This window comes from Rhinopithecus bieti, unplaced genomic scaffold (assembly GCF_001698545.2).
Source record: "Rhinopithecus bieti isolate Rb0 unplaced genomic scaffold, ASM169854v2 scaffold_31548, whole genome shotgun sequence".
Taxonomy (NCBI): domain Eukaryota; kingdom Metazoa; phylum Chordata; class Mammalia; order Primates; family Cercopithecidae; genus Rhinopithecus; species Rhinopithecus bieti.
Window position 1 is genome coordinate 5,735,631 of NW_016814470.1, and position 15,292 is coordinate 5,750,922.

Here is a 15,292-nt window from a genome sequence, read left to right on the forward strand (position 1 = left end):
CTTTCCTTTCCTTTCCTTTCCTTTCCTTTCCTTTCCTTTCCTTTCCTTTCCTTTCCTTTCCTTTCCTTTCCTTTCCTTTCCTTTCCTTTCCTTTCCTTTCCTTTTTCCTTTCCTTTCCTTTCCTTTCTCTTGAGACGGAGTCTTGCTCTGTCACCCAGGCTGGAGTGCAGTGGCGTGACCTCAGCTCACTGCAATCTCTGCCTCCCAGGATGAAGCAATTCCCCTGCCTCAGCCTCCCAAGTAGCTGGGACTACAGGCGCGCACCACCACGCCCAGCTAATTTTTTTGTATTTTAGTAGAGACGGGATTTCACCATGTTGGCCATGATGGTCTCGATCTCCTGACCTCGTGATCCGCCCACCTCAACCTCCCAAAGTGCTGGGATTACAGTTGTGAGCCATCACGCCTGGCCTTGCCTGTGCTTCTAACTGACAGGCTATAAATCAGGTTTCCTGCAGCTCCCCCCTTGGGTTCGATTAATTTGCTAGAGAGGTTCACAGATTTCAGGGAAACACATTTACCAGTTTATTATCAAGGATATTACAAACGATATGGATGAAAAGATACAGAGGGCAAAACATGTGGAAAGGGGTGTGGAACTTCCATGCCCTCTCCAGGTGCACAACCTTCCCAGAACCTCCGTATGTTCAGCTATCCAGAAGCTCTCCAAACCCTGTCCTTTACAGTTTTTATGGAGACTTCGTTACATGGGAATCATTGATTACCTCGCTGGCCTTTGGTGATCAACTTAACCTTCAGCCCCTCTTCCTTATACCTTCCCCCTTCAGTGGGTGAGGCTGTAAGTCCCAACTTTCTAATCCTGCTGTGGTCTTTCTGGTGACCAGTCCCCATCCTGAAGCAGCCATCAGTCATTAGCATACAAAACGACCTCACTTTTGGCCAGGCACGGTGGCTGACATCTGTAATCCCAGCACTTTGGGAGGCCGAGGTGGGTGGATCACCTGAGGTCGGGAGTTCGAGACCAGCCTGACCAACATGGAGAAACCCCGTCTCTACTAAAAACACAAAAATTAGCTGGGCGTGTTGGTGGGTGCCTGTAATCCCAGCTACCAGGAGGCTGAGGCAGGAGAATCGCTTGAACTGGGAGGTGGAGGTTGCGGTGAGCCGAGACCATGCCACTGCACTCCAGCCTGGGCGACAAGAGCAAAACTCCGTCTCGGGGGGGAAAAAAAAACCCCTCACTTTGGAGATTCTAAGGATTCCAGTAGTTGCTTGGCAGGAAACTGGATGAAGACCTAATATATATTTCACAATATCAGAGGATCTGACAAATGCAAAGTGTCTGGAACAGTGGCCCTCAGGGAATGGTCATTCCGTCCTCCAAGACCATACCTGTAGTGTGTGGTGATAAAAGTTCCAGCCTGTGTCAGCTGTGAGGGGGAACAGGGAGCCAGCCCAGAGAAGGTGATAAAAAGGTAAACAAGGGGCATGGAGTCAGGACTCTCCCCAACCCCCCTGCCGCAGGTACCCACCCTGCCTCCTCTCCTTCAGGGCTGGCATTTTTTAATTGAGAAGTGAATCTCTCCTCCAGAACTTCCTTCTTAAACTTAAACCTAGGAGGATTTTGTGTATTCTTTCCCTAAGAGATGGTATATCTTTGCACTAATAGCTTGTATAGTGCTTTCTACCCATCAGGCACTATTCTAACTGCTACACAAATGATAACTAATTCAATCCTCTTAATCCTGTGAAAAGGAGACATTTCAATTCCATTTAACAGATGTGGGAACTGAGGCTCAGGGGATTTAGCAAATTGCCTATGGTCACACGGTGAATAAGCTGTGAAGGCAGGATGGCACCAGAATCCACCCTCTGATCCCTCACCCCTATTGCCTCTCAAGATGGAAGATCTGGTTCTTTCTCCTTCACCTTCACTGGTACTAACACACCAGGGGTTCTGGATAAGCCACTGCCTCTCTCGAATCTCCCTTTTCTTCTCTGGGAAGCAGAAAGTCACCTCCGGCCTCCCAGGACTGCTGCGAAGACCGGGCGTAGGCTTCTCTGGGAGGAAACTGACACAGCATTGTTGGGAGCAGATGTGTCAAGCTGGGCTCCCGGCATCCTGTCCCATGGATCAGGGCCAGGGCAGGAGGCCTCTCTGAGCCCCATCAGCAGACCCGCAACAGGGCTCACAGGCAACCTGAGGCCTTGCAGAGGGATCAGGATTGGGGACACTAATGAGGACGCTGGCAGAGAAACCCCTTCTCTTTGATAGCAGATTCAGGTAGACAGGCTTACGCTGTGCCCACGGTCTGCACCCAGGCCAAGACCCTCAGAGGTTAAACAGATTCTTATGTGCTATTTATTGTCTTGGAGAAATTGGAGTTTTCTGGGTAATAGGAAAGCTGACAGAGTCCAGCTGGTCAGGCCTGCTGGGGACTGGCGGGGGAAAGAACAGGAACCGTGGGGCCTTTGGGATAGGACTTCACACTCCCTGACTCCGAGGGTGGGACAGAAGCAGAAAAGGGCTGGAGAGGAGCTTCTCCGTGGCAAAGACCCACACCCACGGGTCTCTCTGTGGCCCACATAGGAGTGAAGGCAGATGCCTGGACCCTTAGAGTTGAGAAGGGAGCTCCTCTATGCCACGCCTGTCATTTGAGAGATGTGGGAACTGAGACTCAGAGAGGGGCAGTACATATCCGGTGTCACACAGCTAGTGGGGCCCAAATTTATTACCAGGATTCCCACGGGAAGCTTAGGCGTAAGGCCTAAGACGCTGGCTGGAGACACTCCCTAGGGGCCGGAGGTGGGAATTCAACATCCAGCGACCACTTGCTCCAGCGTAGACAGCCCCACAGTAGGTTCCTAAGTGGGGAAGCATGTCCTGGGGGACCTGGGGAAGAAAGTCCGAACTCCCTCCCCTGGCATTCTAGGCTCCCAGCCCCCCTTTTGCCTATCTCCTTCACTCCTCCCTTCAGCCGCCCCTGGAGCATTCCCAGCTCATACTCTGCACTCTCGTCCACACCCCTCTTCCCACCTGCATCCCCTTTACCCTACTCTTCTGATTAACTGAATGCTCCCACCCCTCAAGGCCTCTGAAGCCTCCATTCCTGGTCTCCCTATCCTGTAACTTGCCCCTCCTCCAAATTCCTTACTGGAGCTAACAGCATACCCACTTACCGGTAGAGTGGATGCCCAGATTCACCCCTCAGGACAGAAGCACTTTCTTCTCTAGCTGCCAGAAAGTTAGTGGCTCCCAGGTGAGGCCCTCTATAGACACTGCCTTTGAAGTCAGCCGACTCACCTGAGTCATGGCCCCTTCCCCCATCCCAGTGGATGGCCAGTGATTGATGGGGGCATAAAGGATTTCCTTCCTTTTCCCCCATGTGGGACAACTCCAGGGGTCATCTCAGCTTCAGAGCTTCCTGCCAGATCAGCAGAAATTACTGTAACTGTGCCTCGGTTCAACTTTTCCTCAGCCTTGACCGCCTCCCTCATCAGGATTGTTCTCAAGAGCTCGCTAATCTCTATCTCAGAATGTTTTCCAGGGCAGCCAGTTTAGGATCCCCGGTAATGTAATGGTTAAGCAGCCAGCCTGGGTTCCAACAAGGAGCAACTGGGTTTAGTTCTGTGACCTTGGCAGAGTTAAGTAACTTCTCCATGCAGTTATCTGTTAGGTGAGAATTATGCTGAGGCAGTAGCTTCTATCTCCTGTGAGTGCTGTGACAATTAAATGAGATGGTGTGTGTGGTACACGATATTGAGAAAAGTCTCAATATGCATTAGCTATCATTTACATTTAACTTCTCTGAGGCTCAGGCAAATACGGATAGGATATTACTACTCATGTCATGGGGTTGTGGGTGAGAAATAAGACTGGGAGACAACGGGTTAGACTTGGTGCTGCTTCAGCCTAATACAGACTTTGGGGTCAAGGTCCCCTAGATTTGTGGTCTGGAGGCCTGACCCCTGCAATAACTGATAATGGTTATATTAGTTTTCCATTGCTGCTGTAAAAAATCACAATTTAGTGGCTTCAAACAGCACTAATTTATTATCTGACAGTCCTGAAGGTCAGAAGTCTGGTATGGGTTTCATGAGGCTGAAGCTCAGGTGCCGGTAGGCCGTGTTCCTTCCTGGAAGCTTTAGGAGAGGGTCTATTTCCTGCTCACTCATGTTGTTGGCAGAATTCAGTTCCTCTGGTTGCAGGACTGAGGCCCTCATTTTCTTGCTAACTGTAAAAGAGCTGCTGATCCCAGATTCTAGAGGCCACTGCATTCCTCAGCTCCTGGCCCCTTCCTCCATCTTCAAAGTCAGCACAGGCGGGTGGAGGGCTTCTCATGGTGTATCTCTCTGACCTACCTTTGGTCATCTTTTACTCTGAAGGACTCGTGATTATATTGGGCCCACCTGGATAACCCCTGACATTCTCCCCATCTCCAGGTCCTTAATCACACCTGCAAAGTCCCTTTTTGCCATGTAAGGTAACATATTCACAGATCCCAGGGATTAGGACATAGACATGCTGGGGGCAGCAGGGGTCATTATCCTGCCTACCACAGCCATCCAACGTGGAACAATCTTTGATCCAAAATTCAACCCCTCCCTTTCCAGGGAGAGGTCTGTGCCGTTTCCTGTGCAGCAGGGACCTACGGCCCCAACTGCTCGTCCATCTGTAGCTGTAACAATGGTGGCACCTGCTCCCCAGTAGATGGCTCCTGTACCTGCAAGGAAGGTAATGTGCCCTCTCTCCCAAGCTCATCGCCCACATATGAGCACACTGCCCAGGTGGTGCTGCCAGCTGAGGTGGGGCTGCCCCAACCCCACCCACATGCAAGGTCAGGAAGCCTATATTGGTTGGGTTCCAGGCAAGGAAACCCATGCCAGGAACTTCAATAGCAGGAATGTAATGAGGAGATTCATTGCAATGTTGTTCAAAGAGCTGAAGAGCACACAGGGAAGGTATGCAACCCAGACATTAACACCTGTGGGAGAAGCTGCTATCGCTCCTAGGGTTGGAGGGACAAAACAAGGAGTTCCCAGAGCCTGGGAGTGAAGGGTACCTGGTAGGCACTGAGACATGGAGAGAGGGGGCTGCGCCACCGCCGAGGCCCCAGGCAGAGAAAGAGGGAGAGGACACACCTATCTCTCCTGCTTCCACTCTCCAGTCTGTGGGCAGGTCTCCCACGGGCAGCCCAGCTGGGAGCCAGCTGACGAGAATCCTGGGATATGCATCCCGCAGGGGCCAGCCCCCATCACAAACAGGGAAGGGAGGAAGGGGAGAAATGGTGCAGTAGGCAAAGAGGCCAGTGACCAGCCTAAAAATGGAGAATCAGCTGTCCCTCAAACAGAGGGCCCTGAGATAAACTGCCAGACTCCACCCTGGGCAGAGACAGCACTCCCCACCTGAGGTGGTACCTGTTCCAGGTAGGATCATCTGCCCGGAGCACAAACAGTGAGCACCCAGAGGCAGGAGACCTGGGTTCTAGCCCCAGCTCTCCTAACAGCTCTGTTGAATTTCTGAACTGTGTGTGGAATGTGTGTTCTAACCCAGCCCTCAGGAAAGCAGTGGTTGGGGTGGGATGCTGTGTGCAGAGCTGGGGGGAGTGGGGAAAAAGACACACTGGACCTGGAGAAGTGACAGTCCCTTTCCCTCCCCTCAGGGTGGCAGGGCCTGGACTGCACCCTGCCGTGTCCCAGTGGGACGTGGGGCCTGAACTGCAACGAGAGCTGCACCTGTGCCAATGGGGCAGCCTGCAGCCCCACAGATGGCTCCTGTTCCTGCACCCCTGGCTGGCTGGGAGACACCTGTGAGCTGCCTTGCCCGGTGAGTGCCAGGGTGGGGAGGGACAGGCTGGGCTCAGCATTCTCTCATGCCCTTTCCCTGGTGTTAGTTTGTCCACAAGAGTGCACAGAGGGCCGGGCACGGTGGCTCAAGCCTGTAATCCCAGCACTTTGGGAGGCCGAGACGGGCGGATCACGTGGTCAGGAGATCGAGAGCATCCTGGCTAACACGGTGAAACCCTGTCTCTACTAAAAATACAAAAAAAAAAAAACTAGCTGGGCGAGGTGGCGGGCGCCTGTAGTCCCAGCTATTCGGGAGGCTGAGGCAGGAGAATGGCGTAAACCCGGGAGGCAGAGCTTGCAGTGAGCTGAGATCTGGCCACTGCACTCCAGTCCGGGCGACAGAGCGAGACTCCGCCTCAAAAAAAAAAAAAAAGTGCACAGAGAAGGGCACTAAGCTAGGTGATGGGACACTTAGATTTAGGTTACAGTCCTAGTCCTAACTTCTCTGTGGCTATTTTACTACTTTGGCCCTCATCCCTCTCACCTATAAAATGGCAAATACTTGGCAGATGTGGTGACATGGCATCACTTTTCCCGTGTTGCTCTTGGTAAACACTATTGACTCTGGCACTCGAGCGCAAATGCAACTTTGCTACAAGACAACCCTTACTAATCCAGGAGAGTTGCCATTCCTTGGTAGATAATGTCTAAGCTTCCTTCTGGTTCCAACAGTCTGTACTTTTATGATCAAGAGTGTGTGGCGACTAAAGTAAGCACTGTTCAACAATAACCACCCAGACTTAATCACTGGATCTTATAGGTCTGAGATACAAATAAGTTAAACCCACTGATATATTGTTGGATGAGCGAGCAATGGAGTCCTTAATGAGTAATTCGGAGTCCTGCAATCCTGAGTTCAAATCTCGGCTTTGTCACATCCTTTGTAACCTTGAGCATATGACTTCACCTCTCTAACCTTGTTTCTTATCTTTAAAGTGGGAATATAATGGAATCATACTATAGAATTGCTGTGAGGATTAAGAAAAATGAGGTATATGAGGCTTTTGATACCTAATGAGCATATAAGAATTGGTGACTACCTTCTTCCCCAGCAACAAAGAATAAATCATAGTCATTCCTCACATGTGATCGATGTGTTACAATTTGCAAAGTGCACTTTCATTTACAATTTTGGTTAATGATCATTACAGGCCTTTGAGCTTGACCACTGAAAAGTAGAGCAGGAGTATCACCCTCCCTCCCAACCTCATACTCCTGTTAATGCAGCCAAATAATTCCTCAGAGTATCTTTATGGCTGTGTTGATTCCCACTTACAAAACGTGTCCCCATTGTGCCCCAGCCCCAGTCTCCCTACATCCCTGTGGGGTTCTGGCTCAGTTTTGTCATCAAGATCCAGTAGATCTCACTGGACCCTCCGAAAGTAAAAATTAAAGAAAAGATCCATAGAAGTAACACAAACCTCTGGAAGTTTGGGTCTAATCATTTTTCTCTCCCTGTCTTCTCCACAGGATGGCACATTTGGGCTGAACTGCAGCGAACACTGTGACTGCAGCCATGCTGATGGATGTGACCCCGTCACAGGCCACTGCTGCTGCCTGGCCGGATGGACAGGTAACCTTCCCTTGCTGTGCCACCACCCAGGTACTGTGAAACTGGGTTCTTGGTATTCTACTTCTCTTGACCGTTCTTTCTTCTTCAACACCTTTCTTCTTGATCCCTGACTATGCATCTTTCCCTTTATCTGCTCTGGGTTCCAGTTCTTCATTCCATTTAATTCAAGTATTTATTGAATATCTATTAGGTATAAGCTCTGTCCAAGGCACTGGAGTCACTCCAGTAGGTCAAAAGCTGACATATGGTGGGTGTAAGTGCTCACTCTAGAGAATATGATGGAGAGGGGGACAAGGGTCTTTCTCCTTAGTTTAGTCTCAGAATTCTGCTCCTTATATCTATCCTGTCAGCCTGCCTCCTAATACAAAGTGAATCCATCTACTTCTCTCCATCACACTGCCACCACACAGTCTGCTGGGCACCATCCCGCATCTGGCACTGCCTTGGCCTCCGATCTTGCCCAGCTGCATTCATTCTGCACCTAGTGGCCAGAGTCAACTTTTCAAACCCAGACCTGCCATTTTAGTCCCTGTTCAGAATGCCTCAATGGCTTCCCACGACTCTTATATAAAACTTTAAATCCTTACCATGGCCCAGGGCCCATGGGATCTGGCTCTGCCTGACTCCTCCACCTCGCTCTGGTCACTCTGTGGCTCACTACATTCCAGCCACCAGGGCCACAGTCTACTTCTTCAGGGAGCCAACCACCTTCCTGACTCCAGGCCGTTGTACATGCCATCCCCTCTGCCTGGATCATTTCATTCCCCTTTTCACCTGATAACTCCTTGTCTACCAGATTCCAATGTAAAGCTTTCTTCCTCTAGGAAGGCACTTCCCCTGCTATGATACCCACCCCCCACCTGACCAAGACAAAAGCATCCCCTTTATTAATTCTTCTACCCTACATTTTTCCTATTGTGGTACTTAAATCAGAGTTCAATGACAATTGTGGAAACTGTTTATTATCTGCCTCCCTAATGTGGCCATCAGCTCATTGGAGGCATATGCCTTATTCACCATTGTATCCACTGCCTGCCACAGAGATATGGATAACATGGTTGTTAAGAACCCACCTCTAGAGCCAGACTCCTGGGGTTTATGACCTTGGGCAAGTCATTTAACCTCTCAGGGCCTGAACTTGTCATCCCTAAAATACAGATAATTATCCTTGCAACTACAAGGTTGTTTTGAAGCTTAAATGAGTTACTGCCTATAAAGTGCTAATAGTCCCTGGCACATAGTAAGTGCTCAGTAAAAGTAGGCCATGAACACAGGAAGTGCTTAATAAGCATTTCAGGAGTGAACCTACTAGCCAGTCCCAAGGTGATGAGTAGCAAAGAGAAAGAAATATAGTCATTTCTGGCAGTATAGGTTATCAGATTAATAATTAACACCAGGTTGCTGCACAGCCTGTGTTCATAACCAGAAAGTTTCTAAGCAGCCAAGAGCCAGGGACATTGCTTCCTCTGCAGTATCTCTGGCCTGGCTTCCCCTGCCCTGCTGGCTCCTGCCCCTCAGTAAAGAATAAGGCTCCACCCTGGTCACTGGCACCCTAGAATCTCAGCAGAAGCCAAGTGGAAATCAACTTTAATTTTTCATTGCTTTAATTTTGAGTGAGCCGATTAAGATTTTAATGACATCTAGTGCTTAAAAATTCTGTCTTTGGTGAACAATCTTTCAGCAAGGCCTCTGCTGTTCTAAACCTAATTTCCCCAAATGTGGTCCTGAAGTCTTTTACAAGAAGCAATTGATGTCCTGAGGTTTGTCATGCAGAAGGGGGCCAATGAGAGACAGAGATGGGCCTCCCACTGAGCCCTCCCCACTCACCTCTGCCTCAAGAAAAATCTGTGCCTAATTTCCTAGTCCCTGGCACATTGCTCATTCCTTGGCTCGGCACAGGTTTGGGGCTGCCTGGAGATGTGCACATGTCTTCCCTTTACCCTCATAAGCCATAGGCTTACTGATAACTGGCATTTTGTCTTATTCATCTTGCCCTGCACATAATACGTGCTTATTAAATGTTTATTGAAATAAACTGGAAGAAGTTGGCCTATACCCATTCATGATTTTCCCCTTAAAGTGGGGAGGCTTTAAAGATTATCTCCTCCAACCTTCTCATGCCACAGATAAGGAAAAGGAGTTGTCTGGGGTCTCAGGACATAGGGGCCAATAGGATGAGAGACTCAGGATTGTATCTTAAGGGGGAACCATTTATTCAATCAACTAGCATTTATTGACTCAAGCAATTACCAAACTCAGCAGTAAATGGTAAACAGCAACAGTTTCTGAGTACCTACTGTGTGCCAAACACTTTGCTGGGCACCAAAGATGCAAAAATGACCAAGATGGCATCCTGTCTATGAGGAGCACCTAGGTAAGCAAAGTCAGAAGTGTCAGTAAGCCATGGTCCCTGTCTTCACATTGCTGGCAGGGGAGACAGGACTCATGTGTCTGAAGCTTTCAAGTAACAGGTATAGACAAAGCTGTATGCTGCTGGTTATCAAAGAGATGCTTGTCTACCTGGGCAGACATCCAAGAAAGCTTCCTGGAGAAGGAATGGACCCTGAAGGACCTGAAACGGACCCTGAAGGATATGGGATGCTGAGTGGCTACTGGCTTCATTGCATGAACCAGAGATCATCATGTATGGATCCCTAGCCTAGGTTTACTCACCAATATAGATGTGGGGGTGGGGAAGATTCCTGAAAAATAAAGTAAGGGGATTCCCTAGAGTAAGAAAGGAAAGGACCTCTGAGGGAGACTATCCCTATCCGACTGTGGGGAAAACTGGGGCCCGGGAAGGTAACTGAAGCTGCTTCTTCAGAAACTATAGCTGGAAGCCTCCCACAAGGCCAAGGCCAGCCCCTTTGATCGTATCAGTAAGTCACTTCTGGAACTGGGCACTCCGTGTGGGGAAATCCTTGACCCTTCTTTCCACTTAGATCCCATGTCTTAAGCTCCAAGAAGGTCTTGGGACATATAGAGCCACCACAAACAGGAGCCCCACTCCCACGGAAACAGGCCCAGAATATAGTAACTGCCAAGTCCTAGAACCCAGTGGGACTTTACAGACACCTTCAGTCTGAGAATAAACATGGTACACTCATGGTTCTCAATCTCCATAAACGAGGACCCCTTTTGACATGAAAACACTAAGGATTCCACAATGAGAGTAGCTATACTTTTAATGGCCACTGGGTACGATAAACACAATAGCAACCAGCTGCCATGAATTCAGTGGTGCTTTCACATACACTGTTTTATGAACACAGTAATACCTATAGTTTCAGGAAAGAGCAGTGTCTATGTGTGACACATGTGCCTTGGTCAGCTGACAAAGAGTGCTTGGTGTGCAGTGGAATTGGAGGCCCTGTAGGCAGCAAAGCTCCACCTGAGTGCAAGGAACAGCTTTGTCCCTAGGCCTGTGGTCTGAATCCTGGGTTTCCAACAACCACAGGCAAAAGAAGTCCTAGGCTGGTGCAGTGGTTCATGACTGTAATCCCAGCACTTTGGGAGGCTGGGGCGGACAGATCACTTGAGATCAGGAGTTTAAGACCAGCCTGGCCAACATGGAGGAACCCCGTCTCTACTAAAAATACAAAAGCTAGCCAGCTGTGGTGGCTCACACCTATAATCCCAGCTACTCGGGAGGCTGAGGCAGGAGAATTGCTTGAACTCGGGATGCAGAGGTTGCTGTGAGCTGAGATCATGCCACTGCACTCCCGCCTGGGTGACTGCACTCCCACCTGGGTGATAAGAGTGAGACCCTGTCTCAAAAAAAAAAAAAAAAAAAAAAAGCCTTATGGCAGATCACAGCTTTTGTTATGCCCAGGAAAAGGAGAAACTTGAAGATGGATCCAAAACTTTGAACAGTTTTATGGTTTCCACTTTCCCAAACTCCCTTTAGTCAATCTATGATGCCTGTCCAGGGTTCACCTCTTGGGCACCTGAAACACCACTGGGAGAGACCCCTGTCAATAGGGTAAAATATGGTGCCAGATCCCATTCCTTGGGAGGAAACCACCTTGCCCACCCCCTCCGCCCGCCGACCCCCACCTTATTCCACCCGCCAACCATCTCCCAGAAAGTGGAATCTGAAGCCTCTACCCTGCTGCAAAACTGAGACACTACAGGGAGGGAGTGCAGATGCTGGGCTAGACTGAGGAACAGGAGGATGAGTAGTGGTTCCACCCTCCCTCCCCTCTCCTCGACAGCCCAGGTGGGCTTGTACAATTCCAGTCTGCCTCTAAATTGGTCCCACTGCTCTCCTGCTGCTGCTAGGGCTGGCTGTGTTCACTGGGTACAAGTGTCTTTCTCCTTTCTTTCTTTCTCTTTCCCACAATCGCTGTCCTTATAACAAGGCAGACATGATTTTTCAACTAATTCTGCCCCTCTCTGAGCCTCTGATATTCACCTTCTGAAGCCAAGCCAATCTCCTGGGCTCGTATGTTCCATTTCCCTAATGCATGTCAGAATGGAAGCCTTTTTGCCTGGGAAGAAAACCTACCCCAGAGTTGGGGCATCCAGCCTCAGGCCTTTTAAAATTCCTTCTTCGCCTTCAGGCTGTAGGGAACCTAACACACATTTTCTCTACCTGAGCCCAAAAAAACTATTATAGACTTTGTTCCTTTTTCTTATTGAGAAATTCCATCCATTCCCCCATAGGCCACTGTCAAATTGAGGGTCACTAAATCAAATTGTTGGGTTACAGCTGGCATTTTAAAAACTGAAATAGAATACATCATAGTACAGAGAAAACATCAGAGTCCATCATACATAGTGACAGTAAATGTAATTTTTGCAAAGCACTGGTTTCTATTGTATGTGTGCATGAATGATACATATATTGCACTGAGGAGTCTGGTCAGAAGAATCTGAAGAGACCCCACCTACTCTCTGAGCCCCTCCCTGGGTGGGCTGGCAGGGACCCAGCAGCACCAGTAGCTCCTGGGCTAACGTGTGTGGGCATATGGCTCACTCCCAGCTGGCACTTACTTGCCCAAAGTTGGTTTCTCCTGGTCCTGTTCTTGAATGCAATACAGAAGAGGCCCTTGTGATCTGGTCCCTTCTTACTCCCACAATCTCATGCCATACCCCATTTTGCACTTTGTGGTTCAACCACATTCACTATTTGCAATTTCTTTCAAGACATCATTCTTTCTCCTGCCTCCTGCTCTTTGTACATAACAATTTCATTTGCTTGGTCAATTCCTCCTTGACTTTTAAACTCTGGACATCACTTCTTCCTGAAAATCCTCCATGACCAGCCAAGCCTCAGCTGAGTTTCTCCTCTACATTCCTGGATGCACTATGCTGCCTCCACCTCTTCATACTGCACTGTCCCCCTTCCCTCCATTTTTCCCTCTGCCCTCACCTCTCTTACCACTGACCTGAGTCTGCCTCTGGCCCACAGGCATCCACTGTGACAGCACGTGTCCACCTGGCCGCTGGGGCCCCAACTGCTCTGTCTCCTGCAGCTGTGAGAATGGAGGCTCCTGCTCCCCAGAGGATGGGAGCTGCGAGTGTGCCCCTGGCTTCCAAGGACCCTTATGCCAGAGAAGTAAGGCTGATCCCCTGACCCCGAAGAGTTCAGAGGGCTCATCCTCCCTAGCCCTCCCAACTAGAACTAGCCCTGGCCTGGCAGAGGCTGGGCTCTTAAATCAGCCCCCATCTCTTCCTTCCCTCTAGTCTCCTCTCTCTCTGCACTGGCTGTTCTGTCCCAGGTTTGGGGCCCAGCCCAGCTACTCAGTGGAAACAGGGCCACACCACAGCTCTTCTCTGCAGAAAGGGATGCACCCTCCAAGATGCGGGAAGGATACAGGTCTCCCTATGTTTTTGAGAAGTGTGGAACAGGAAGGGTAGCTAGGCTGGCTGGGGTCTATTGGGCTGCTGACCACCATCTTCCCTTTACCCTCAGTCTGTGCCCCTGGGTTCTACGGCCACAGCTGCGCCCAGCCATGCCCCCTCTGTGTGCACAGCAGCGGGCCCTGCCACCATGTCAGCGGCGTCTGTGAGTGCCTCCCAGGATTCTCTGGAGCTCTCTGTAACCAAGGTACTGTCTCCAGTGGGACGGTACTGGGCAGGGAGGTGAGAGGTTCTGGGAGGAAAGTGGCAGGGAAGGAAGGGCTTAGGGATTTTCATCATACTCTGTAGAGGTAGCTCCTTCCCTCTTCAGGACTTGGGCTGCCTTTATGAGAATTGCCCCACATGGCATGAGACAAAGGCCCTAACGCAGTTAACAGGCTCAGAGGTGAAATGCTTTGTCTGTGATTTCGTAGCTAGCAAGTGGCAGAAACAAATTCTGATTCCAACATGCATGCTAAAGGGATGAAAAGTGAAATAAGCATAGAGGAGATCTACATCAGAAGTGGCACCATGTGGTCTGTGCCGACTGCCAAAGGTAAAGGCAGAGAATGCTGTGGGAGTGCAGAGGAGTTGGCTCTGGCTTGAGCTGGAGATGGCAACTTCCAAGCCCTTCTCCCTGTCATATTCAGGCCACCATCCCTAATCCCTCCCCACATGCTTTCCTGATTTGACCTCAGAATCCTTCACAATACCAACTCCAAGAACTGCTACCACTCAGCAGGAGTTGAAAAGCGATATAAAGCTTATTTGCATTGGTGTTCTGCCCTACCAGTTCTTTGTGGGGGAAAAACCCTGATCTGTAACATCTGCAGATTTTTAAAATATAAATATTCCTACCATGGCTGATTTCAAGATACCAGTGATTTAACATCATTCACAAAATTCCCAAATATTGAACAACCAGTGAGAAGGTAGGAGCTGCCTCCACACATCATTGCCTATTGCCATCCCTGGCTTTCTTAGGACAAGACAGTATGGATTTGGGGGAAGGCTCCGTGGACCATGCAGGACTTCAGCTGGGCCTTAGCTTGAAAGGTGGAAAAGGAAGAAAAGCATTGTGTGTAGAGGAAGCAGCTTGAGCAAAGCATAGAGACATGGGCATGCTATAGGGAACAGCTGATGGATATGGTAGCTGGGGGTGGGAAATGGGGGTTAGAAGGTAGGCTGAGGCCTTCAGAACAGGTTTGAACACAAGGTTACAGAACTTGCACTCTGTTAAACTTAGGGCTAAAAGCAACTTCAAGGTCATCTATGCAAGAAATCTCATCTGGACTCTGCTTAAATACTTCTGTTGACCGAGCGCTCACTACCTCCCAGGGGAACCCATTCTTTTGATGAATAATCACTACTGAGCTGGGCTATTTTTGCAAGTGTGTGGGCTGTTAATATGTTTGAGTAGAAAGTTTACTACATGATGCTTTGAGGTCCTGAGAAGTTTGAGCCCCAGGGAAACATATGTGACAGTTTCATTTACTTGCAACCCTCCTAGGATGGTTTAATCATAACCTGACATGTCGAGGTTTACTTATTAAACATAGGAGACTCGGCCATCAATACAGATAGTCTAGGTCTAAATTAGGACCCATGCAGCCCGAGGAGTAACTCTCAGATGCTGCGTTGTCTGATTTATCGCCCACTGGCCTAATGAGTATTTCCCACATATAGATCTAATAGAGTTTGCTATTAATGGCAACTGCCCTGGTTAAGTCTCAAACCTTGTAAAAAATTGAACTGACACTTTCTAATGACTGGCTTTCCAGCGAGTTACAAATTATAGACACTGCTTATGCAGAATCATTAAACATAGATTAAATACAACCAGATGTTTTCTTTTCACCAGCCCCCCTTCTGTCCACTGCCCCTCTCTTTGCCTTACTCTTGATTCAGCTAAGAAGTCGACCAATTAATGGATTAGATTGATCGTATTAGCAGTTCTGTGGGTAAATTTCTTGGCCTCATACATGTGAGAAAGACTTCAAAGATAAGACTGTCTTGTTAGAGAAGCTCAGAGTTCGTTTTGCAGGTAGGGTAGAGGGAGCAGCACTG

General features: G+C 49.1%; 1 protein-coding gene and 1 long non-coding RNA gene across 17 annotated transcripts in view; one reads left to right on the plus strand and one right to left on the minus strand.

Annotated features, from left to right (window-relative positions):
* The window catches only part of MEGF11 (multiple EGF like domains 11), a 388,207-nt gene that overhangs the window by 348,056 nt on the left and 24,859 nt on the right, over positions 1 to 15,292 (plus strand). For 11 of the 15 annotated variants that reach the window (XM_017851122.1, XM_017851126.1, XM_017851123.1 and 8 more), the window contains 5 exons: positions 4,576 to 4,696; positions 5,625 to 5,788; positions 7,279 to 7,411; positions 12,795 to 12,941; positions 13,299 to 13,433. In XM_017851122.1, the coding sequence (XP_017706611.1) occupies positions 4,576 to 4,696; positions 5,625 to 5,788; positions 7,279 to 7,411; positions 12,795 to 12,941; positions 13,299 to 13,433 (700 nt within the window). The remainder of the gene's footprint in view (positions 1 to 4,575; positions 4,697 to 5,624; positions 5,789 to 7,278; positions 7,412 to 12,794; positions 12,942 to 13,298; positions 13,434 to 15,292) is intronic. The other 4 variants (XM_017851124.1, XM_017851136.1, XM_017851127.1 and 1 more) reach the window with 2 other exon arrangements.
* LOC108514717 (uncharacterized) overlaps positions 1 to 15,292 on the minus strand; it is a 107,159-nt gene that overhangs the window by 67,723 nt on the left and 24,144 nt on the right. The gene's annotated exons all lie outside the window — the stretch shown is intronic.